Raw genomic sequence first — 25,110 nt, 5'->3', positions numbered from 1 at the left:
TCCTTCAGGTAAGTTACTTACCTTTCTGTGCCCTTTTACTCATCTAATAAATGTGTACAATAGCAATAGCTATGGCACAATATTTTCATGTGGAGAAATGTGTTAATGAAGGGAATTATTTGTAACAGTTCATATACATATATATGTATATATATATACACACACACACCTATATATGATGTTCTATTATATAATATCCAAATTATATAATTTATATTTGACCTAATTTATATTTGACAGTCAAACTAAGATTATTTAGTCATATTTTGCAAACAACTCTTTAGCATGAATTTCTAGAATAACTACACTCTTATTTTTTTTAAATGCCAGATTGTTGTTATAAACAAAAATGGTTTTGAGGTCATATATGCTAAGTATCATCTTTGATGTCTCAACAGATTCCAGCAGCTGAATGGTAGTATGGGGAGTAGGAATAACACAAATGTGCTGGACTTCATCCTTATGGGATTGACAGATTATGAAGACATCCAGCGGGTCCTCGTTATGCTATTTCTCCTGATATATCTAATAACTGTGCTGGGAAATGCAGGGATGATACTGATAATTCACCTGGATCTCCTGCTTCACACACCCATGTACTTTTTCCTCAGTCACCTGTCATTCATTGACCTCAGTTACTCAACAGTCATCATCCCTAAAACCTTAGAGAATTTACTGACTTCCAACAAGTATATTTCATTCACAGGCTGCTTCACCCAGATATCTTTTTTTTTCTTCTTGCTTGTCACTGAATTTTTCCTTCTCTCTTCAATGGCCTATGACCGCTATGTAGCTATCTGTAACCCTCTAAACTACCAGGTTGTTATGTCCACGAGACTCTGCCACGCCCTCATCACTGGGTCCTACATTATGGGTTTTATTGAATCATTAGTTATTGTTCTTTACATGAAAAGCTTGCGTTTCTGCAAATCCAATGTTATCTATCACTTTTTCTGTGACTTAATGCCAATGTTAGTCCTGTCCTGCACTAACACTCATGACACTGAAATCATGATATTCGTTCTCACTGCTTTAAACGTAGTGGTGTCTCTTATCACAATCTCTATATCCTACAGATCCATTCTGTCTACTATCCTAAAAATTAATTCTACTTCAGGAAAGCACAAAGCCTTCTCTACTTGTGCCTCCCACCTCCTGGGAATCACTGTCTTTTACATCACTACAGTTTTTACTTATTTAAAACCAAAGCAGTCCTACTCCTTGGGAAAGGATCAAGAGGCCTCTGTGTTTTATACTGTGGTGGTGCCCATGCTGAATCCATTCATTTATAGTCTTAGGAACAGAGAAGTGAAAAATGCTCTCATTAGATTAATGCAGAAGAGAGACAGCTCCAGGCAATTGAAATGACAGCAATGCTGACATTTTTCTTTCTTTCCTATTTGGATATTTATTCTCTAAATATGGTACCATCCTTTGATTAGTTTGAATTTCTGTTGATCCATTCTCTATTTGATCACAGATAATCTGGAACATTTCCAAGAATGTGTTTTAAAAGCTCTACATAGTATATAGAAGCCATAAAATACTTTAATCCTGTATTTAAGTATATGTGTTTTTAAAGCAAACATAATGAGTAAAAACTTAAAATGAGAGATATTTTTAAAATTACATGATAGAAATCCCCATGCATAGTCCAATATCAGAGAATTTTACCATAAAGAGCTTTGTCAGAAGTCCTTCCATTTATTCTATAGAGAATATGTATATTTATAGCATAGTTTTGAAAGTTCTGGTTTGGACTAGAAAATCTAGGGTTAAATCCCAGAAATATCATCTTTTTAGCTATTTATCCCTTATTAAGTCACTGAAAGTTTAATCTAGTTTCCTTAGCTGTTGAAAATAAATAATTCTAAATCCATACAGCAAATTTACAGATTATATCAAAATGATGAGTGGAAAGAATTTAATGCAGTGCTAATAAATTTTGGTGACAATCATCAGAAAATTTATATTCTTGCAAAGTTTTGAATACACAATAGATTTTGTTATGAAAATGTTCACTGGTAATTTATAAATACTTTGGGTAATCTTATTCATAAATAAATGGCTAAAAAGAAAAAAAAACACTTTAATATTTGGTTGTAGCAAATAGTAAAACATGATAGAATTAAGTTACAGAAAAAAGCTTATGTGAGCATTGAAGAAAATTTGGAAAATATTTTGAATTATTAAAGAATACAGATATATCCTAACCATTTTTGAGGGTTTTGTTCATGGTATTCTAGATTAATTACATGTATATATTACATATATGTATACATTTTATGTCATTTTCTATTTTTATTTTTGCATGTTTTGTTTTCCGCTCATCATTATAAACTTCAGTTATTCCTTTGACATTTAAACTTGGGAGATGCCTATTTTCTTGAAATATGAGTTAAAACAAGAACCCCAATTGCAATGCGTTAAGCCCTGAGGTTTTTAAAATTCATCAGGTTAAATATGTCCATGCAGTTATCTTTCTTCTGTGTCTACCTCAACCATCTGAAATTATTATTTCTTTTTGTAATTTTGATAAGGTTAAAAAAATCATTTCCTTTTGCCTGTATTCTGTAAGTATACATTCTTTAAAAACATAAAATTTTGAGTTAGATTCTTGGTTCATTTGTTTTAAGGAATTTTAAAAGAGAAATGTTGCAAAGCCAACAATTGATAATGATTGAATCCAAATTTTGTTACAACTTACATATTTTTATTAGGTTCGTTGCTAATATTGCCTTTTAAAATGTCTCTATGCTAGGGGAATTGCAATTTTAAATTTCTATACTACTCAAGAAAATGTTTTATGCATTTTCCTATATTTGATTATTTGTATTTAAACTTAAGCAATGATTATTAGATATGTTTTTTTCCCTTCAATTGATTTGTTGTCTTTTAATTTATATTAAGGTTTCCTTCGTAGAATTACATTTCCTCATTTTTTTAAAATAAGTTTGAAATATGTAAATAAATTCAACCTCTGTTTTAGGATTAAAATTTTAATGAATTATCACAAGTTCATCACTGTCAATTAATCTAATCAAATTTTAAAATGTGTGCTATTTTCCTCTGCATCCTGAATTCATGTAAAAGTTTTGACTTACAATAAATAATATCCAAATAAAATACTGTATTAAGATTGAATTTTTCTCTGAACTCTGTTGTATATAGAATTATGTTTATTGAAATTTTTTGTTTTGTTTTGTTTGTTTGCCTATGCCTACTCCTTGATAGACATTGAGTTTTTAATAAATTATCTTTTTAACTACCCTCTCATCTTGTACATGCATTTTGTCTTTCCTTATATGTATAGGCACTTTACATTTTCTAGTGCTTTTATGAACTGTGTTGGCATTACTTTCCTTTATGTACATTTTTATGATCTAGAAAATGAATTCTGTTGGTTCTTGTAGGCAATGATGGTCATCAGATTTTCTAATTTTCACTCTGTAATAAATTCTGGAATTGTTCATGTTTTAATTAAATTGAACCTTATTGAATGTTCTGTTCTCCTTAATCATCTATTGCCCAATCTCTGCTCACTTTCTAGCTCCTTGTAACCTATAATTTCAAGTTTAATTTTCAGTTTGCTCATTATAGTAAGTTCATATTAGTGAGACCACACAATATTTGTCCTGTTTTTCTTTATTTTGCTCAACACAGTGTCCTTAAGTTTCAGTCATATTTTTGCATGCCTCATAATTTCATTCTTTTCTGCAGCTGCACAATTTTCCATTTTATTTATACACCACAATTTGCCCTTCCCCTCATCAGTTGATGGACCCTTGAGTCCCCTCCATCCATTGGCAATTGTGAATAATGTCACCATAAATATTGGTTGCAAATGTCTATTCAACTCCCTACATTCAGTTCTTCTGAGTATATACCTAGTTAGATTTGCAGGATCATATGGTAACCCTATATTTAGCTTCCTGTGGAACCACCACACTGCCCTCCAGAGGGTCTTCATAATTCTACTTCCCAACCAACAGTACATAGATATACATCTTTCTCCACATCTTCTCCAGCACTTGTAGTTTTCTGTTTATTTTTTTAAAGATTTATTCATGCCCCATATAATCTATCCTAAGTGTACAATCAATAGCTCCTGATAGAATCACATAGTTACGCATTCACCACCACCACAATCTATATAAGAATATTTCCATTTCTTCTGGAAAGAAAGAAGAAAAGAAAACTTCAAACCTTTTCCTTATATCCCCCCTTATTAACATTTAGTTTTGGCATATTGCCTTTGTTACAAACAATGAAAGAATATTTCAATGTTACTGTTAACTATAGACCTCAGTTTGCATTAATTGAATGATATTTTATACCGTTCCATGTTTAATACCTTGTAATAATGATCTATATTTGTTTTCATTCATGTGAAAACTTTCTTATATTTGCACATTTAATCACCATCATTGTCCACTCTGAGTTTGGCTAAGTTTTAAAGTCCCAGTTTCTATCCTCTATCTTTCCATCTGTTGCGATTCATAAGCATTTGTGTTTTTTTAGAAAATACTCTTTTTTGACTAATTTAACATCTTGTGCATGCTTTGCAACTTTTCCTTATATTTATAGGCTCTTTATATTTTATGGTCTTTTGTATAAACTATGTTGACCTTACTTTCATTTGTGTACATTGCTATGATTTAGAAAATATATCCCTTTGGTTTGTGTTAGTAATGATGGTCAACAGGTCCTCTAAATTTTCAGAAAATAATAAGTTTGAGAAATGCTTATGTTTCTGTTAAATTCAGACTACCCATACTCATAATATATTCTAGAAAGCATAAGTGATTTTATTTAAAAATATAATATAGATGTTGCACAATATGAAAACACTAGACTATTTATGTTGTCCCTATTTTATCCCTATTTATATCATTGTATATCATATTTTATGTAAGGTTGGGTCTGAGGTAGTTTTGAGACCAAATCCTTGTTTATGGTGGTATTATAAAAGTTGAACTCTTTAAACAATGATAGAGAATGTAAGACTGGAGCAGAGCATAGCATATTATGAGCAACAGTTTTTGTTTACAAATGTTTGATGTTATATAATCATGGTATAAAATAGATTATATTTACTGAGCACCTCATGCCAAACAATATTCAATGTGCTTTAAATCAATAATTAGCATGGATTATGTTCACAAGATATCTCTTTGTATTATCTGAAATTTCATCTAAAGTAATGGAAAACATCCTATTACTTGTTCAGGCAAACATTTAAGAGTCATTCTGGCATTTTCTTTATGTCTGACACCTCCCTCCAAGTCCATGAGTATATCATATTGATACTGTGTGCAGAATATGTTTGGAGTGTGACTATTTTCAACACCTCCTCTGCCATCTCCCTGGCCAAAAGACCATCATCCCAATCTTTTAATTACAAAAGCCTTCTAGATTACCTCCCTGCTTTCTGCCTTATCCTTCTTGAGTCTAATCTCAGTGTGGAGCCCAGAATTTTACTATTAAAAGTTAAGGTGGATCATATCACTTCTCTCCACAATAACTACAAGAATTCCCTTTACACTAAGAGTAAAAATTAAAAATTTTACAGGAGCCTCCAAATGCAAAACGATTTTGCCCTTCCCTCTGAATCCTATGAACTCATCCTTTATCACTGTGTCCATCAAGCTCACTTTGGAGTGGCCACACTGACTTTCTCACACTTCCTTATACACATTAGTCCTGATGTTGCCCAGAAATTTTCCCTTCTCTTCTTCCTGAAATTCCCTTCCCCCAGATAACTGTGTGAATCTTTTCTCATTCTCTTCCTCAAAAGGCCATGCCTTAGTGCCTATTTAAAATAGCCACTGCCCCATCCCTCATGCATGATGCATTTGTTTTCCATATGCAATTTCCCCTCTTAATAGTCCATATATTTTGTTTATGCCTTTTTTCCTCTCTGCTTTCCTCCATTACAAGAAGTCTATGAGCACAAGTTTTTTTTTGCCAATTTTATTCAATGCTCTATCCCCAGCACCTAGAAGTGTGCTTCAATAGATAGATTTGAATGGCTGAATTTTACAAATGGTGGATCTCAGGCAGAGAAAGATTAAGGAACTTGTTCATGGTCAGGCAACAGCTTGAAAGACAAGTTCATATTTGAACCCAGGCAGTCTGAATTTAGAACTCACGTTCTTGATCACCACTCTATGGTATGACTGTTTTTCTACAAAAGTATGCTACACTTATCAGAGTTGCAAAAGGTAATCCATTGCTTTATTTTATTTAAAAAAAATAACAAAAATATCCAGGTTCATTGAGAGTTGTCTATTGCTGGCAGGCATTATACAGAAATTCTGAGAGAAGACAATGCCATTTCGGCAATACCATCTAAATCTTTTAAAACATACATCTATAATCCTTTTTCAGAAAGGAATACCTTTGTAAAGGAAACAAACATTTAACAGGTGATTTGATTGGGCTGTAGAGAGAACCTCTATTAGTCCAGTACAGGCTGCCCTGGGTAAGAAAGGTATTCAGAAACAGAATGGCCCAAAAAACAGGGGAATGTATCATCCTTGGATATAACAGTGCAGACTTTGCTAAATAGGTTTTTGGGTGGCTCTTTTACATAGAGCCTTAGAATACAGGTTTCTTCTCTGTTGTTGCTCTACTCTCTCTCAAGACGTTGTCCTCTTCTGCATGTATGAATAGGTTTCATATAGTAATCTGTCCATATTCAAGTCTGAGAGAAATGTGAGGTTTTCACATTAGGAAAAGAATCCCCCCTTTTTTTTCATGTGGAGTGATTTTAAGGAAAAAATTCATTTTTCTTGAATTGATATAGGGCTGTTCATGTTACTAGCTTTTCATCTAAAGGCATGATTTTGTATTTGAAATATACTTAAGTGGTTATTGAATTCTACATTAGCAGTCATGTTTCTTTCAGTATTTTAAAAATGTCTTTTTCTGGCTTCTGACTTTTTAAATGATGTCTGCAATAAATCTCATGGTTTTTCTTTTACATAGATATGTATGAACCTTTGACTTCCTTCTTAAATTTCTACTTATCTTTGGTTTTCAGCAAAGAGAGCAAAAAATCTAGATGTGGTTTCTGTTTGTTTGCGAATATATTTAAACTTTTTGGGTCCTTTAGCATTCATGAAGAAGAGGTTTGATGTCTTTCCCTAATTTTAGGAAAGTTTTGGTTGTTATATCCTTAAATATTTCTTACTATGCACTCCCTTTATTTTTGTTGTAGTACCCTAACTATATGTATTGTACCATTTGATATTTTCCCACAGCTCTTGGACACTTTTTATCCACCATTTTATTTTTTATTGTTTCTTCTTTTTTCCTGTTTCTTTACTTACTATTTGCTTGCCATCAAGTTTATTGATTCTTTCCTCATTTTTGTAGACTCTACTGATGATCCTATTGATGGAAATTTTGTTTCTTATATTGCATGTGTGCTTTTTAACAGTTCTATTTCTGGCATTTCATTGGATACTACATTACAAATTCCATCCCTGTGATGAAAATTATCATCCATGCATGTTATATAGCCTCTCCACTAGATCTTTTAATATAGTAATTGCCAATGCTCTTTGATCAAACACTGGTGGTTGAATAATTTGGTTTTATTATTCATTGCACTGAAGAAGAGCACATGTCATGTGAAAATGTGAATTTTCTAAATAAAAGGGTTTTAGAATTATAGGTATTATAGGATTTAGGCTTTGCTTGGGAAACTAGGTAGAGGGAATAAAGAAGCAAAGATTTTCTATTAGATTTGATGATACCAGAAGCAGGAGCAATTTTATAATTGGGCATCTCAATAAATTTTATCTATCATATTACTCAATAAAGTAATAATAACTCCTCATTTAGTAAGAAAGGAGGAGCATACCCCCTACATGGGACCTGACTCCCAGGGGTGTAAATCTCCCTGGCAATGAAGAGTATGACTCCCAGGGATGAATGTGGACCCGGTATTGTGGGACTGAGAGTATCTTCTTGACCAGAAGGGGGATGCAAAATGAGATGAAAAAGTTTCAGTGGCTGAGAGATTTCAAATGGAGTCAAGAGGTCACTCTGGTGGACATTCTTATGCACTATATAGATAACTCCTCTTAGGCTTTAATGTATTGGAATAGCTAGAAGTAAATACCTGAAACTACCAAACTCCAACCCAGCAGTCTGGACTCCTGAAGACAATTATATAATAATGTAGATTACAAGGGGTGACAGTGTGATTGTGAAGACCTTGTGGATCACACCCCCTTTATCTAGTGTATGGATGAGTGGAGGAATGGGGATAAAAGCTAAAGGACAAATGGGGTGGGATGGGGGGATGATTTGGGTGTTCTTTTTTCACTTTTATTTTTTATTCTTGTTCTGGTTCTTTCTGTTGTAAGGAAAATGTTCAGAGATAGATTGTGGTGATTAATGCATAACTATGTTATCATACTGTGGACAGTGGATTGTATACCATGGATGATTGTATGGTATGTGAATGTATTTCAATAAAACTGAATTGAATTAAAAAAAAAAAAAAGGAGGAGCAGAATATTTAGTATTTCATGGGTCGACTGAAGGTCTCCCAGCCTGTCTCCAATCTTTCTCATTTCTCTTTTGGTACAAATCTACAGGGAAGATATATGAGTGAATGCAAACCCCTCGAATCTAGGGCTTGCTACTTTACCCAGTTAGCACTCTAACCCACAGTTGCCTTTACTAGTTTCTGTGAAATATATATGTATTCTTCATATGTGCTTACACAGTGGCAGATATTTCTCCCACTCAGTGTCAAATGTGAAAGAGTTTGCTTTCCCTTCTCCTCTTTAAAGGGCTTTTCCCTCCTTTGTATTCAATTTCTTGGATGTTTCAAGCCTTATTTTCCTGGTTGACTTACAAAAACACATGGCTTTGAGGAATAATATCTTTTCACAATTTGTAGGGCTGTTGAAATGTTCTTTGCAGATTTTACATCCTAAATAGAAGTGGAAGGTCTATATTTCTTTTTAAGTCTTATTCTTTGCTGTATCTTCAATATCTCTTTTTTTTTGATAACTCCACACTTGCTTATACAATATATATCTGGGTTCTAGGACTGCACCTTGAAAATATAATGGAACTTCTGAAACATTGTAGGTATAACTGGTCTCATCCGTGTACTTTTACAATCTTCTTCTCTGTCTTCTTTTTTCATCTTTGTCTTTGTCTTCACTACTGTCTTCAATATTGATCACTCACACTCAAAAACTGCAAACTACATATATCAATCAATTGAATACATTGTCAAAAACTGTGGAAAATAATTTTCTCATACATCCTACATAGTTTCCTTTATTGCTTTTATTCTGTAATTGTCAAAGTAAAGATCTTCATTACTTTATACTGTATTTTCTGGAGGCCTGTTAATGTAGTTAGCAAAGTAGAAAGATCACTCTGTTCTTTCATTCTATGTACACAAGTTCATAAAGAGGGACTCTGTAGCTAGGAAGCTTAGGTTTGAATCCTGGTATCAGTCCTAAGAGCTTGATAGACTTCAGAACATTCCTTAGGGTTTATGTGACTCTGTTCCCTTAACAGTGATTATGGGTGATAATAGAACCACCTCTTAGAGTTGTGGGATAAATACCAATACATGCAATGCATTTATGTAATGTCAAGTAAACAAAAATCTGTTTGTAAGTACCAATGAATGCTACTATTACCAATTCCATGACTTGTCATTCATTGAAAAATATTTTCTGTATCACTGTGTGTTCCAGGTATGATGCTCTGTCCTAGGGATACAACAGTGGGGATAAAGAGACAAAATTCTTGGCTTTATGCCAATTGAAGGGCAGTGAAGTGGTGCAGCTGGATAGTAAACAAATCCTCACAACAACAAATATTAAATAATGACTTTGCCAAATGATATGAAAGTGAGGTTCCATGGGGACAATAAAATCAATGAATTCATGAATGAAAGAAAGATAATTGAGTTGAGATATGAACAGTGAACAGTTATTAACATGAGATTTAAATATACCATTATTTCATATTGATGTTTGAGAGAGAAAATAATGGGAGACTGCTAGTTCTTACTGTACAGATTCTGCTTTTAGAGAAAAAAGTGGGAGGATAGTACAATTTCATGCATGTTAACTTGATGCATATTTTTGCTTGTTGAACTAATTATTGACTTAATATTTTTAGGCATAAATGAGTGCATCCTTGCTCCTAGTGATCACCTCTTCCTTTCCTATGTAAAGATTATTTTTGTTAATCTGAAAAAACAGTTAAACTGATAAACCAGGGGACCAACTTGATTGAACGTTACCTTAACAGTTTGAAACCCTTACATGAGTGGCAGAAGCCTTGAAAAAAGATCTTGAGATACTACAAAAATATTGATTGTAAAAGATGGATATTTATAAATATTTTTGAAGCAGTATTTTTCCTTTACTCCAGAAAGATCTTCTCAAAAGATCATAATCAGGAAAGGAAATTTTAAGATTCTATGGCTTTGAGTAGTATAAGTTCTTTATAAGAACAATATGTTGTTAAATTATAGTCATTGTTGTGTCCCTGAAAATTTATTTGCTTGTTGTTTTTAGAGGACTTTTGAGTATAAATTTAAACCACACTGATATCACACATGGATTGTTCCAACAGAGATGTATAGGTTCCTTTGAATAGTTGATTCAAATCTGAGGTACTGAAAAATCATGTTATTGGTTCACAAACTCACACTTAAGAATTACCTCCTTGATTACTTTGTCCTCAAGGGATTGACATGGTGGACCCACAGGACAAGCATCCCTTTTAGGAAAAGAATGCATTTAATTGAAAAAAAAGCAAATTTCCACTCTTCACTTGTCTTCAAATAAACACATGTTAAAACAAAAACAAACAATGCAGAATCAATGAAGCAGAAGTAGATGTGAGTTGAGGTAATGTAAGATCATTTCTTGGAGATTCCTTCACTTAGCATAAATTTAGGAATGATTATAAAAGCAAGTTCATTTCTCATGGACAGAGGATAAAGGCAACAATAGAAACTGAGAAAGGATTTATCATCACAGGTACCACTAAAGTTAGACCAGTTTTTGAGGTCCTGGAATATCGGTACATAGTTGCCAGTTTTAAGTTACTTTTTTTTAAATTTGTTCATAACTACCTTTGAATTTGTTTATATCCATTCCCAAAACTTTAGAACTAACTCAAAGAGAAGTTCTGTACAAATTAAGCATTAACTCCCAATTTCCTATTCCCAACACAGCCCCTGGTAATTTATATTCTAGACTGTGACCATATGACTTTGCTTACTGTAAATATTTCAAATCAATGAGATTGATGATACACTATTTGTTTTGTTTGTTTGTTTGTTTTTTGTTTTTTTTTGCATCTTACTGATTTCACTCAACATGATGTCTTCAAGTTTCATCTGATTGTTGCATGTTTCAGGACTTCATTCATTTTTATGACTGAATAATATTCCATAATGTATATATTTCACATTATATTTACCAATTCATTGGTTGATGGACACTTGGGTTGCTTGCTTCCAATGTTTGGCAATTGTGAATAATGCCACTATGAACTTCAGGTGCTAACATCTGTTTGAGTCCCTGCATTCAATCCTTTTGAGTATATACAAACTAGTGGGATTGCCAAGTCTCATGGTGGTTCAAACTTAGTTTTCTGAGGAACAAACTCTCTTCCACAACAGCTGCACCATTTTACATTCTTGCCAGCAATGAATGAATGACCCTATTACTCCTCATCCTCTCTGACATCTGTTATTTTTCATTTTTGTAAGAGCAGCCATTCTAATGGGTGTTAAATACTATCTCATTGAAGTTTTGATTTGCATTTCCCTGAAGGCAAAATGATACTCAATTTCTTTTCATTTTTATCCATTTATATATCCTCTTCGGAGAAATATCTACTAAATTTTTTCTCCCATTTTTAAATTGGTTTATTTGTATCTTTCTTTTGGAGTTGTAGAATTTCTTTATATATTAATAGTAAACCATTAATGGATATGTGGTTTCCAAATATCATCTATTGAATAGATTGCCTTTTCTCTTTCTTGATAATGACCTTTCAGTGACAAAAAAAAAATATTATTTTCATGGGGTCCCTTTTATCTATTTTTTTTTTTCTTTTGTTGCTTGTGATTTGTGTATAAGTCTAAGAAACCATTGCCTAGCACACAGTCCTGAAGAAGCTTACTTATGTTTTCTTCTGGAGTGTGATAGTTCTAGTTATTATATTTAGGTTTTTGATCTATTTTGAGTTGATTTTTATATGAAGTGTGATACGGGGGTCCTCCTTTTTTTGTGCCAGTGGAGATCCAGTTTTCCCAGCAACATTTGTTGAAGAGACTTCTTCCCCAATTGAATGTTCTTTTCCTCCTTTTCAGAAGTCAGTTGACCATAAACATGAGGGTTAATTTCTGAGCTCTCAATTATTTTCCATTGCTCAATATGTCTGTCCTTCCACCAGTACCATGCCACTTTGAATAATGTGGCTTTGTAACAATTTTTCAGTAACAGGAAGTGTGAGTCTTCAAACTTCATTTCTCTTTTTCAAGATGGTTTTAACTATTCAGGGCCACTTACACTCCTATATAAATTTGATGATTGGCTTTTCCATTTCTGAAAAAAGGTTGGAATTTTGATTGGGATGGTGTTGAATCTACAAATTGCTTTAGGTAGGAATGTCATCTTAATGATATTTAGTCTTCCAATCCATCAACACAGAATGCCATTATTGAGATCTTCTTTGATTTCTTTTAGCCAATGTTATGTAGTTATCTATGTACAAGTCTCCCTAGATATTTGATTTTTATTTCCCAGTGTGAATGGAATTTTTTTTCCTTGATTTCTTCTGCTGATTGTTCATTGCTTGTGTATAAAACCCCTACTACTGTTGTGCTTTGGTCTTGTACCCGACCACTTAGCTGAATTTTTTTGTTAACTCTAGGGGATTTCTGGTGGATTTTTCAGGATTTTTTGTATATAGGATCATATTGTATGCAAATAGGGAAAATTTTACTTCTTCCTTCCCAATTTGGATAGCTTTTTTTCCTTTCTTCCTTTTTTTTCTATTTACAATGCTGAATAATAGTGGTGACAATGGGCATCCTTGACTTACTCCTGATCTTACAGGGAAAGCTTTTAGTCTTTCAGCATTAAATAGGATATTAATGGTGGGCTTTGCATAATTCCCTTTATCATGCTGAGAAAATTTCCTTCTATTCCTAATGTTCTAAGTGTTTTTATCAAGAAGGGTGCTAGATTTTGTCAAATGCCTTTTCTGCATCAATTTAGATAATTATCTGGCTCTTTTCCTTTACTGTGTTAACATGCTGTATTACACTAATTGATTTTCTTATGTTGAAATAATCATGCATGCCAGGTATAAATCCCACTCGCTCATGATTTATAATTCTTTTAATATTCTGTTGGATTTGGTTTGCTAAGATTTAGTTGAGGATTTTTGCATGTACATCCATAAGATATTGGTCTGCTCTTTTATTGTGTATATTTATCTGTATTTAGTATGAGTGTGATGTTGGCCTTATGGAATGAATTAGGGAGTTCTCATTTTTTTGGAAGAATTTCAATAGAAACGGAATTGTCTTTTTGGAATTTCTGTTAGAAATCTCCTGTAAAACCATCTGGTCCTGGGAATTTTTTTTTTTTTTTTTTTTCTTGTTGGGAGGTTTTAGATTACTGATTCAAACTCTTTAGTAGTATTTTGCTTGTTGAGGCAAACTATTTCCTCTTTAGTCAATGTAGGTACTTTGTGGTTTTTGAAGAATATGTCCATTTCATCTAGTTTATCTAATTTATTGACATATATTCTCCATGGTATCCTCTTATAATGTTTTTTATTACAATGGAGTTGTTAATAATACCTGGTTTCATTTCTGATCTTTGTTTTTTGTGTTCTCTCTCTTTTTCTCCTTCCACAGTCTAGCTAAAGGTTTGTCAATTTTATTGATGTCTTCAAAGACCCAGCATTTGGTTTTGATGATATTCTCAACTGTTTTATTGTTTTCTATTTCATTTATTTCTGCTCTAATCTTTGTTAATTCCTTTCCTCTGCTTGCCTTGGGTTTAATTTGTTTTTCTTTTCCTAGTTCTTCCAGTTTTGAGGTTACATCTCCGATTTGAAGTCTTTCTCATTTTTTAACATAAGCATTTATAGCTATAAATTTCCCTCTCAGCAATGTCTTTGCTACATCCCAAAAGTTTTGGTATGTTGAATTTTCATTTTTATTCATAGGTAGATATTACCTAATTTCACTTCTAATTTATTCTTTAACCCATTGTTTGTTTAAAAGAATGCTAATTCCCACATATTTGTGAATTTTCCATGTCTCCCTCTGATAAAGATTTCTAGCTTCATTTCATTGTGGTTGGTGAACATATATGGTGTGATTTCAATATTTTTGAATTTATTGAAACATGTTTTGTGACCTAAAATATGGTCTGTCCTGGAAAATGATCCATGTACACTCAAGAAGAATGTATATTCTGTTTTTATTGTGTGAAGTGTTCTATATGTGTCTGTTAGGTCTAGTAGATTTGAGGAACTATTCAAGTCTTGAATTTCCTTAATGAACTTTTGACTAGATGTTCTATACCGTATTGAAAATGGTGTATTAAAGTATCCTACTATTCGTGTAGAACCATCAATTCCTTCCTTCAAATCCATCAGTATTTAGTTCATATATGTTGGGGCTCTGCTGTTAGGTACATATGTTCTTAATTGCTATATCTTGTTGAATTGTCTCCTTTTTCATTATATAATGACCATCTTTGTCTCTCATAATGGTTTTTGACTTAAAGTCTATTTTATCCAACATTATAGTTATCCCAGCTCACTTTTGGATACTACTTGAATGCTATATATTTCTTCATCTTTTCACTTTCAACACACTTGTATCTTTGAATTTAAAGTGTGTCTCCTACAGACAACTTATATTTGAGTCATGCTTTTTTATCCATTCTGCCAATGTCTTCCTTATGACAGGAGAGTTTAATCCATTTACATTTAAAGTCATTACTGATAATACAGAACTTTCTTCTGCCTTTTTGCTTACTAACTTCTGTAAGTCATACCTTTTTTTTTCTCACTTCCATTATTGCCTATTTATATTTATTTAGTTTTTTCATATTGTACCAAACTTAGTACCTTTCCATTTCTATCAGGATATAATTTTCATCAATTTTCCTTCTGGTTAGCATCAGATTAAAGTTTAACATCCTAAATATAGAACAATCATTATTGTTTTAATACCAACTGCAATTCAATAGGATGCATATATGTTTTTCCTATACCCCTCTGTCACCCCCATTTTTAATTTTGTACCTGATATCACTTAAATCTTTGTTCATTTTATGTCTAAAACCATAGATTTACCATTACCTTTTATGCATTTGGATTTTAGCACCTGTAGGAAGTAAAAAGTGGAGTTACATATCAAGCAATACACTACAGTCATACTGGCACTCATAGTTACACAAATGGTTACCTTTACTGCCACATCTTATTTCCTTATGCCTCTTTGAATCACTGTCTAGTGTTCTTTCCCGTCAGTCTGTACAACTCCATTTAGCATTACTTGTAAGGAATGTCTAGTGGTGATGTATTCCCTCAGCTTTAAGATCACCTGAAAAAGTCTTAATCTTGCCTTCATTTTTGAAAGAAAGTCTCACCAGATATAAAATTTTGGGTTGGCAGCTGTTTTCTTTCAGTACTTTTGAGTATGTCATCCCATTGCCTTCTTGACTTTTCTGAGAAATTGACACTCAATCTAATTGGAACCCATTTTTATATAACACATTTTTTTCTTGCAGCTTTCAGAACTCTCTCCTTGTCCTTTACATTCAATAGTGGATTAAAATACCATGGGGTGTATTCTTCTTCATGTTTATCCTGTTTGGTGTTCTCTAGGCTTCCTAGATGTGCACATTCATATCTCTTTCATTTGGGAAATTCTCTAACAGTATATCTTTGATTATTCCTTTAATACATTGGTACGCTTGACAGTGTCCACGAGGTGTTATTTTAGTTTTGTAGGCTGCTCAAAGCAGTTACAGTGAAATAGGTTGGCTTTTAACAATGGGAATTTATTAGTTTACAATTGAAGTCATGAGTATATCCAAATCAAAGCATCATCAAGACTATGCTTTCTCCTCAAAGACTGTGATCCTTGGGTTTCCTGCCACAGGTCAAGTCACATGTTGATGCCTGCTGTTCTCACTCTCCTCTTCCAGTTTTTGTTGCTTTCAGATTCTTGCTTCTGTGGCTCTGTCTCTATCTATCTATCTATCTATCTATCTATCATATATCTGTCTATCATCTCTATCTCTTTCTCTCTCTCTCTGCCCATCCCATTTGTAAAGTACTCCAGTAAGAGGATTAAGACCCATCCTGAATGAGATGAGAAACACTTTAACTGAAGTAACCTAGCCAAAAGATTCTATTTACAATGGGTCCACATCCATAATAATGGATTAAATTTAAGAACATGCTTTTCTGACGTATGCACAGTTTCAAACCACCACAGGCATCTTAGCCTAATTTTGATTTTAATAATTCTTTTGTCTTTCTTCTCCTGAACCTGACTCATTTCAAGTGTCTTGTCCTCAAGGTCACTCATTTTGTCTTCTGCCAGCATCAATATGCTCTTGAATCTCTCCTGGGAATTTTCATTTCAGTTATTGTGGTTTTCAACTCTTATAGTTCTGTTAGGTTTTTTTTTTTTTTTTAATTTCTATCTTTTTACTAAGATACTCATATTGCTAATTCTTTGTTTTCCTGATATTTTTTAGTTCTTTCCCTGTATTTCCTTTCATCTCCTTGAACATTTTTAAGATCATTTTTATAAGGGCTTTATTCCATATGTTCACATTCTGGTCTTCTTCATTGGTGTTTTCTGGATTTTTATTCTCTTCCTTTGGATGAGCCATCATTTCCTGTTTCTTTGTCCCATACATTTTTGTTGCACACTATATATTTTCATGTTTTAAAAGGTTAACTCTGGGAATTATTCCCTGAGATATCTATTTCTTGTTTTTATAACAACCTGGTGGTAAGACAGATTTTTTTTTTTTTTTTGAGTTTCAGCTTTCCTCTTAAGGGGATGTGCCTGAGAAATGCAGTGTGCAGAGGTTTCCTGTCTTTCCAGTCCTCTTTTATTGCACTTTTGTCTGTTAGTTGTTTTGAAGTTCCCCTCTGTACAGAAGTTTGGCTGTCCCCTCTGTTTCTTGGAGGCAGACCACTTACTCATGAATGTTTGAAGCCAAAAGGCCTTTGCCCCAGATTTTGTGCTTCCATAATTTCTTACTCCCCTTTCATTTTCTCAAATTATCTTTACCATAATTTGTCCACCTTTTCCTCCCACTTTTCCCTGAATGCTTTAAAGTGTTCTTCTGGACTCCAGAGTTTCAAAATAGTTCTATCAGATGGCTCCTAAGTGTTTAATAGCTGTTTTTCTGGAAGGACTGTTTCCTGCAGTTTCCTATTTCATCTTCCCACAGTTCTCCATCATTTTATATTGTTTTAATACAGTAAATTATGGTGTTAATTTTCCTGCCTTAAGGAAAATGATATAATACTCTGATGTTACTAACTTTAGAAACATTTTTTTTCTTTTTATCCTTTTGCACTTTAAATACCATTATATGGACTTTGTCACTATTTTATTCCCTCATATATATAAATGAAGGGCATTTATTTATATCAGAAGGAAGTGTAGACATAGCTTAGTTGTGGTCAAAAAGATTTTTTGAGTTTCATGCTCAAGAACCACTTTTGTGTTTTGAGATGGTCTTAAAATATGATCTTATCTAGAGCTACTTTAACTCCAAGAGCTATGTCTTACTCATGAGAACTTTCTACATCGAGTTCCTTCAATGCTATAGCTATACATGTCTTAGGTTTCTAACTAGTTCTCTGTACTATAGATTTGTTTTTGCTGCTGCAACAGTACTTTCTGGGACCTACATTTTCCAGGGCTACTTCCCTTATTTGCAACTTCCTTCCTTTGTTTCTGCCCTACTCATTTTTTCTTCTGTTCATCTTGTCTCAGCTTCATTCAATTTTATTTTTAGTATTTCTTGCTTTTTTCTCTCTTTCAAATAGTGTGTTTACTTAAATGTCTTGTGTTTTTGTTTGCTAAAGCTGCTGGAATACAAATATACCAGAAATGGGTTGGCTTTTACAATGGAAATTTATCAGCCTACAAATTTACAGTTCTAAGACCATGAAAATGTCCAAATTAAGGCATCAACAGGACAATACCTTCCCTGAAGAAAAGCCACTGGTATCTAGTACCCCTCTGTCACATGGGAATGTGCATGACCAGCATTGCTAGTCCCTCTCTCCTCAGTTTTTTTTTTTGCTTTCAGCTTCTGGCTTCAGTTGCTTCCTCTCTCAGCAACTCCAGGGACTTTTTCTCTCTAAGCACTTTCTGCTTTTTCTGTCCTTTGTCCTCTCATAAAGGATTCCAGTTAGAGGATTAAAATCCACCTGGAATTGGATGGGTCACATCTCAAGTTGAAATACCCTAACCAAAAGATCCCACCGACAACAGGTCTGCATGCACAAGAATAGATTAAAGAACATTGCCTTTTATCAGTACATAACAGCTAAAAGCTAGCACATCTGGTAATCTTCACTGTCTGCTCATCTTTTAAAGTAGGTCACCAAAAAGATTCTTAGTATTAAGTTGTATCACTTCTTTCAGATTTGGGCTCCAATGTCACCTCATCATGGTGGCCAACATTACACCCTCTCTAAAATATGTCACACTGCCAACATAACATACTGTTTTATTCCTTTCCCCAGCTTTGTTTCTCCTTAGAGTGTTCATACTCCATGGCATTTTTATTTGCTGTGTATCAGCCCAACTTATAGGTCCTAAAAAGTGTTTTGAATTAATAGCCCAGATAATTGAAAAAAAAATTAAGTTCTGTTGTTTCTTCCTTGTTTACCAATGTTAACTTTCTGTATTTGGGTTCTGGGTGTGTTGGTGTGTGGGGGGTTTTTACTAATTCTTCTTAGTAAACTATAAGTTTCTGAATTCACAAAATTACAATACTTAAGAAGACTTCCAGAGTCTTATAGTTTTATACATGTCTACATTTTAACAAGCCTATATAAGTTTTGTAGTTTCAATATCACTAAATAGTAATCCATTGAAAAGTTCAAAATTTGCACTTTATTCTCTCCAAATACAGCACATCAGAATTTAAGCTGTGTAGAAGTAAAATGAATTTGTATCACTATAAACCTATGTGCTAGATTCTGCAAGAGATACATTGTACAGTGACATTATTATGGTTTATCATGTTTGCTTATTTGTTGCAATTTAATATTGGTTACATTGCCAAGAAGTGGAAACTGGTCCTCAGAGAAGTTAAGCAGTAACCCATGACAGAGCTTATCATAAAACTTTATGTGTTATATCTTAAGATATCTGTGTTTTTGTTTGTTTGTTTGTTTGTTTGCTTGTTTTTTTGTGGTAAATAAGAGCACTCCAAATTGGATTGACGCTTTCATTTACCAATGGGGAGACAGTCCATTTCAAAACAAGAGCAACAGAAGGTCATGAGAATCTATCAATAAAGGGCACGAATCCTTCAATTTTCCAGTGGTTTATTTTTTGATACAAAGAGGAAAATCAATTATTTCTTAAGCTTATTTTGTTAGCTACATAATCTAGAAGTGATTTCATATTACTGCATGTATCATAGTCTCTTAAGCCTAGTCTCTTTGGTTTATCTCCTTCCCTTGTCATAATGGCTTAAGAAATTGTAACTTCAAAGACCATGTTTTGTTTTATTTCAAAATGGTGGCAAAGGGTGGTTGTAGAATAAAGTCATAGTACAATAGGAAAGAATATATGACTGAGGAGTACATGCACACAAATATGTGAGTTGAATTTTGCTCTGGCATGTATTAGCTGTGAACATTGCTATTAAGATGAAAAAAAAAAGCAATGTGCATGTTTTAGTTTCCCAGAATGCTTAAGTAAATACTATAACATGATTCAGTTTAAACACTGGGAATCTATTCACTCATGGATTTGAGGCTGGGAAAATGTCCAAAATAAGGCATCATCAAGGTGAGTCTTTCTTTCTGAAGACTGGCTGCCAGTGATCCTTGGGTATTCTGTCACATGGCAAGACATAAGGTGGCATCTGATGGTCTCTCCATTCCCTTCTGGGTTTCACTGATTTTAGATTCTTACTTCCATGGCTTTCTCTGTCTAAATTTCATTCTCTTTTAAAGGATTCCAGTATTAAGATCCATTCTGACTGGTGGGACACACATTAACGGAAGTAACCTCATAAGAGGTTCTACTTCACATGGGTTTACATGCACAAGCATGGATTAGATTTAAGAACATGTTTTTCTGGGGTCCATACACTTCTGTACCACCACAGTGCACAAAATTCCATTACTGCAGCAAGTTCTCAATAAATGATAACTTTTATTGTTCTACTCCTTTGCAAACTTTGTAGAGTTTCAATGTTGAGTAGAGACACATGGAGTATCCCGTGTTCTGTTAAATGTTATTTATGGAAGCTATTTTAAATTAATTTATAAAGATTGGTCTATCATTAAATTATTTAAGAATCACAATCATTTTCTCTTTTTAACTTCTGAGTCATTTCAATATGTGCTAATAGTGATTTCATCATACCTAGTATAACTTTTCTTTTGGCATCTAGAGTAAATAAATATGTATACATATATATTTATGGAAATTAAATGACATTTTAAAAACTTACAGTAATTTGGGATATGGAAAAGCAAAAGATCATCACTAAACCCAACTTTATGAATATTATAATCATAATATGAATCACTACATTTAAATCAGATAGAATGTTTTTGTACCTATTACTAATCAAAAAACAAGTCTCTGGTCACATGCATTTTTAATAATTTGGTTTTATTGTTAATTTTGAGAACCAGTATTTAATTTAAAAATAAAACATTTGAAGATAAAAAATCACTTTTGTGTCTTCTTCATTTATAAATAAAAATTGAAGTATCAAAAAGGGAATTCTTTTTATAATGATTGCTTTGTTTATTTAATTGGTTTGCCAGGCCTCCATCTTGTTTCTGCTTAGTCATTCAAATGCATTGCTGTTTAAAGAGCAGAGAACTTTGGACAGTGGGCTTAACATCACATGCAGCTTTTACTCATGGAGCAGGGCCATGAACACTCTTTCAGATTCCAAATCTATGTTATTCATTTTTTACCATTGTGGACTCAGGTATATCATTGAACTGATGGTAAGAAATGGATCAGGACTGATATTTTTCTTTTGAGTCCTAATCACTTATAAAGAATAATAGATTGGTTTCATCATATTCATCAAAGTTTTTTTTTTTATATTTTTCAATTCTCTTTTTACCACATCTATACCCATTCTGGGAGATTACAGAAGAATAATAACTGCTAGTGAAGTATATACTGCTGTCCCTGCTTCCTGATGCTGCAGAATCAGTTCCACATGGGGAGTCCTTGTGAAGGGAAGAGCAGCCCTTAGTCCCACGGGCACATGTAACATACTGATACTTAGTTTTTGGGCAAATATCCCTTTTCATCTGAACTAGAGATTCAGAAGATCTGGGAATTTCTTCCTGAAGTAAGTCTAACTGTAGTGGTGAGCTGCTCTTTGAGGTCATAAATGAGTGTTTTTCACTTTGTGTCTCCCAGTTTTGTTGGTTGAAGCCTGAGGATAGTGGTTTTAGGTTTGGAGTCACTGATGATACTGAGAGTGGCATTTCAGAAGAGTCTATTTCTGCCAAGAATGGACACAGGGAGGGTGAGGATGATTATAGAGGATAGATTGGGACTTCATGCAGGAAAATGGTCTTAAATGTGTTCATGTAAGGAGAAGGAAAAGCTGGGAGAGACTGCAAGCTGCTGGGGAGAGGTGGTGCAGGTGAAAATCCCAGCACAGCTACTGAGGCTGCACATTCTTTCTCCAGAGGGGCCATAGTTGGGAAGGGGAAAGCTGGCACTGGGTGAGAGGCTTGGCTGGGGACCATCAGAGCAGAAGGGAGTCTCAGGCCAGAGGCATACAGAGAGGAGGCAGTGGAAGGGCACCAGGCCTGCCCTTTCTGAACCACTTCTCTGGAGTGAGAATGGATGTTATCATGAGAGCTACTGCTGTCCAATGGCACTGGCAGTTTCTTGCATTTGTGCTTCCTTTTCTCACAACCAGTGGATCTGCTCTGCATGGAAGGAGAATCTCTTTGAACATACAAATATGTAGGCTTGCTTCTGCTTTCTTGCAGTAGATAGGAGCTGTTGGGTGATGATAGGATCTTTTCTCAGAATTTATCAATGGGATTTCTTTCTTCCTTCTGTGTGTGGGCTGAGAGAGCCACTTTCATGACCCCTACTTGTTTAAAATCTTCAGAGGTCAGAGATGCCATCTGGGTATTGGGAGCTCAAAGTTCACATATCAGGGTGGCATCTTTGACTACAGTCAGTTCTTGCTCTGGCAGGGGGGATCTGAACCTTGGTGCTGCTATAGCTGCACTGGCTGAAGCCTGACACCCAGCTCAGTGCCTTGCTAGGCAAAGTCAGAGGGCTCCTTCCTCCATGTCTGTGGATGGCCCAGCAGTCATCATTTCTGGTCTACTAATGATGGGGATCTGAGAAACAGCTGGCAGTGCCACCTCTGTCTGCTGGTTTTGTCTGTCATCTTCTTAGGATGAAGATGTAGTATTTGTACAGTATGTACACTTTATCTTCAAAGTGGGAAGGTTGTAGCTCTTCAGATATCTGATAATACTATTGATACAGTTTATTTGCTGATAGTATGGGCTATGTTGTTCTTTTCTTAAATTCTCACAAGACTCAGCATACATTGCTACTATTTTTCAATGTCTGGAAAGAAGAAAAGGCCTTCTGCTGATCACCACCATGCAGGGCTATGTTTATCCACATCACTTGCTTGTTTGATGATATTGGTCAGTGAATCAGTGACAATTGACCCAGATTTTTTTTATTTTGTTTACACTGGCATAACATGTTGCAAGGTCATTGACTCCTTCTGTGGCTCCTCTAAGCAGGGTCCACTGAACTTGCTTGAGATGCCACAGTAATGTAAGGCTCCTGGGAGCTGCTGCTTCCTAGACTTCCATAGCCACTGGAAGCGCTCATGTGAACTGGCTCCAAGAGAAGCTTGCAAATTTGTTCTTGTAATTCTGTTATGTCTTTGTCATTATTCATCTTTTTTATTCTGGTGGCAAAAACATCCTCATTTAGTGGACCCATTTGAAATTTATGCCAACCAATAATGAAAGAAACTGGCTCCATGGGTTAACAAAGCTGAACTACTGGAATCCAGTGTGATGTAATTTCCATCTTGAGTGCAAAATGTAATGGGTGGATGTTCAAAGGGAGGCTGGCCTGCATACTTTAAGGCTTTCTGGTGCACAGCAACCATCAGAGCATGATCTTCTGGGTACAGGTACATGAGGATGGATGTTCTGACCAGATTCTGAGGGAGGTAACCACCAGAGGCATTGCCCTTTCATCTACTTCAAGAAAAATACACCCTGTGCTGTGTGTTGTGGTAAATATTCTTTTATCCAATAGAATCTGAGGAGTTTCATAACCAGAGTGAATCTTTTAAACCAGTGTGAGAGAGCAAGTCTCGGTCTCTGGTTGCACAGAGCTGTGATGCAGATCAAATAGGGGATAATCCAGAATGAGTGGTAGTACTTCTCTTGCACTCTGTCTTCACCTCTGTGGATCCTTCAGAAAAAGGATTTTACTGGAACATAGTCACACTGGGGAGGATTTTGGGTCCAGTTGTTCCAGAAGGGACACTGAGCATGGGCAGTATGTGAGTAGAATATCCTCAAATCCTGAGGGGTGAGCAGTTTGACAAAATGAGAGGACTCCAAGAGAACTCTTTTACAACTCAGGATCAAAGTAACATATTCAGAAATGTGCACTAACCTTCCAGATAGAAATGAAAAAAACTGCCACAAAGGTATCTGTGTTTTTGGAAGTGTGTTCTGAAGCAATAGTGGCCAGTTTCTTGAGACTGTACATGGCCACATCTGCTTGAGGTGCTCCATTTTGACTGAGATTCAGGAAAAACTCACTGCCTGCACACTGTTTACACTGTGAAGGGTGTAAGTGAGGGCATCCAAGGTGCTTGGTTTACTGTGTCTCTCAGAAGGGAAGTATTTTTCATTTCCTGGACAGCCATCATGAGTTCTTCAGAAACTCCGTTTAAACCTTGCTGTTCACCGTCACTGCCACCCACATACTCCCCCAGCAGCTGGCACTGCTGGCTTCATGTCATATCTGATTCTCCACTGGCCTGTGATCCCTGAACTCCCCCAGAGTCCTGGGATTTCCAGCCAGGCATCTCAAGGTCTTTGCAGCAGGCCATTTTTGGCTTGCCTGCCCCCAATTCTGTCACCTGCTTCTTTATTATGGAATCAATGTCAACAACTTGTTTTTCATTCTAGTCCCTGCCATTGCACTGGAGAGAAGGACTGGTCATCACAATTAACTAACCCATTCGTGTTCACCTGGAGGTACTCTTCTCTCCGGTATTTGCAGAAATTCTTGGACTATTCCCATCGCAGGAGGTCCAGCCAGCTTTTTTAACGTAGAGCATGTTCTTCAATAAAAATAGCAGAGAATATTATCCAAAGAACTAGAGTATGACTCTCTAATTTCAAAGTCTTAATAAACAAATATGTATGTTTATGTGTGTGTTTGTGAAGATAAATGAAGCACTAGCTACAGAATTATTGCTGAAACAATTTGGAGGTATGTGTCTCTAAATCAAGCAGAAAGATTTTGTTAATAAAGAATCTATTACATTATAAGAAGCCATTTTTCCATGAAGAGATAATTGCAGGACAGAATAATTATTTTTTTATGTAAACCCAGATGAATGAATTCTCCCAGACATTACAACATGATCATTAGAAAAAGTATACCTCTCAGTATTATCCTTACTGTGCATAAATCATTGACTAGTAATCAAAGAAATCAAAGGAATTAGTTGGGCCACCATATTTGAAATATATTTTGATGGAATCAAAGATAAATTTTATAGAACATTTTAAAAATAAAAT

At 34.5% G+C, this 25,110-nt stretch overlaps 1 protein-coding gene and 1 pseudogene across 1 annotated transcript; one reads left to right on the top strand and one right to left on the bottom strand.

The window, feature by feature from the left end:
* The first annotated feature begins 420 nt into the window (after positions 1 to 420).
* LOC119535941 (olfactory receptor 8H1-like) lies at positions 421 to 1,368 on the top strand. The gene has a single exon (XM_037838322.1). The coding sequence runs from the start codon at positions 421 to 423 to the stop codon at positions 1,366 to 1,368; it is 948 nt and encodes a 315-aa protein (XP_037694250.1).
* A 20,460-nt stretch (positions 1,369 to 21,828) lies between these two features.
* On the bottom strand, positions 21,829 to 24,644 carry LOC119536687 (annotated as a pseudogene).
* Between the last annotated feature and the right edge of the window lie 466 nt (positions 24,645 to 25,110).

The sequence above is a fragment of the Choloepus didactylus genome, chromosome 6, assembly GCF_015220235.1.
Source record: "Choloepus didactylus isolate mChoDid1 chromosome 6, mChoDid1.pri, whole genome shotgun sequence".
NCBI lineage: Eukaryota > Metazoa > Chordata > Mammalia > Pilosa > Megalonychidae > Choloepus > Choloepus didactylus.
Note: the sequence above shows the minus strand (reverse complement) of the source record. Positions and strands in the feature narration are given on the sequence as shown.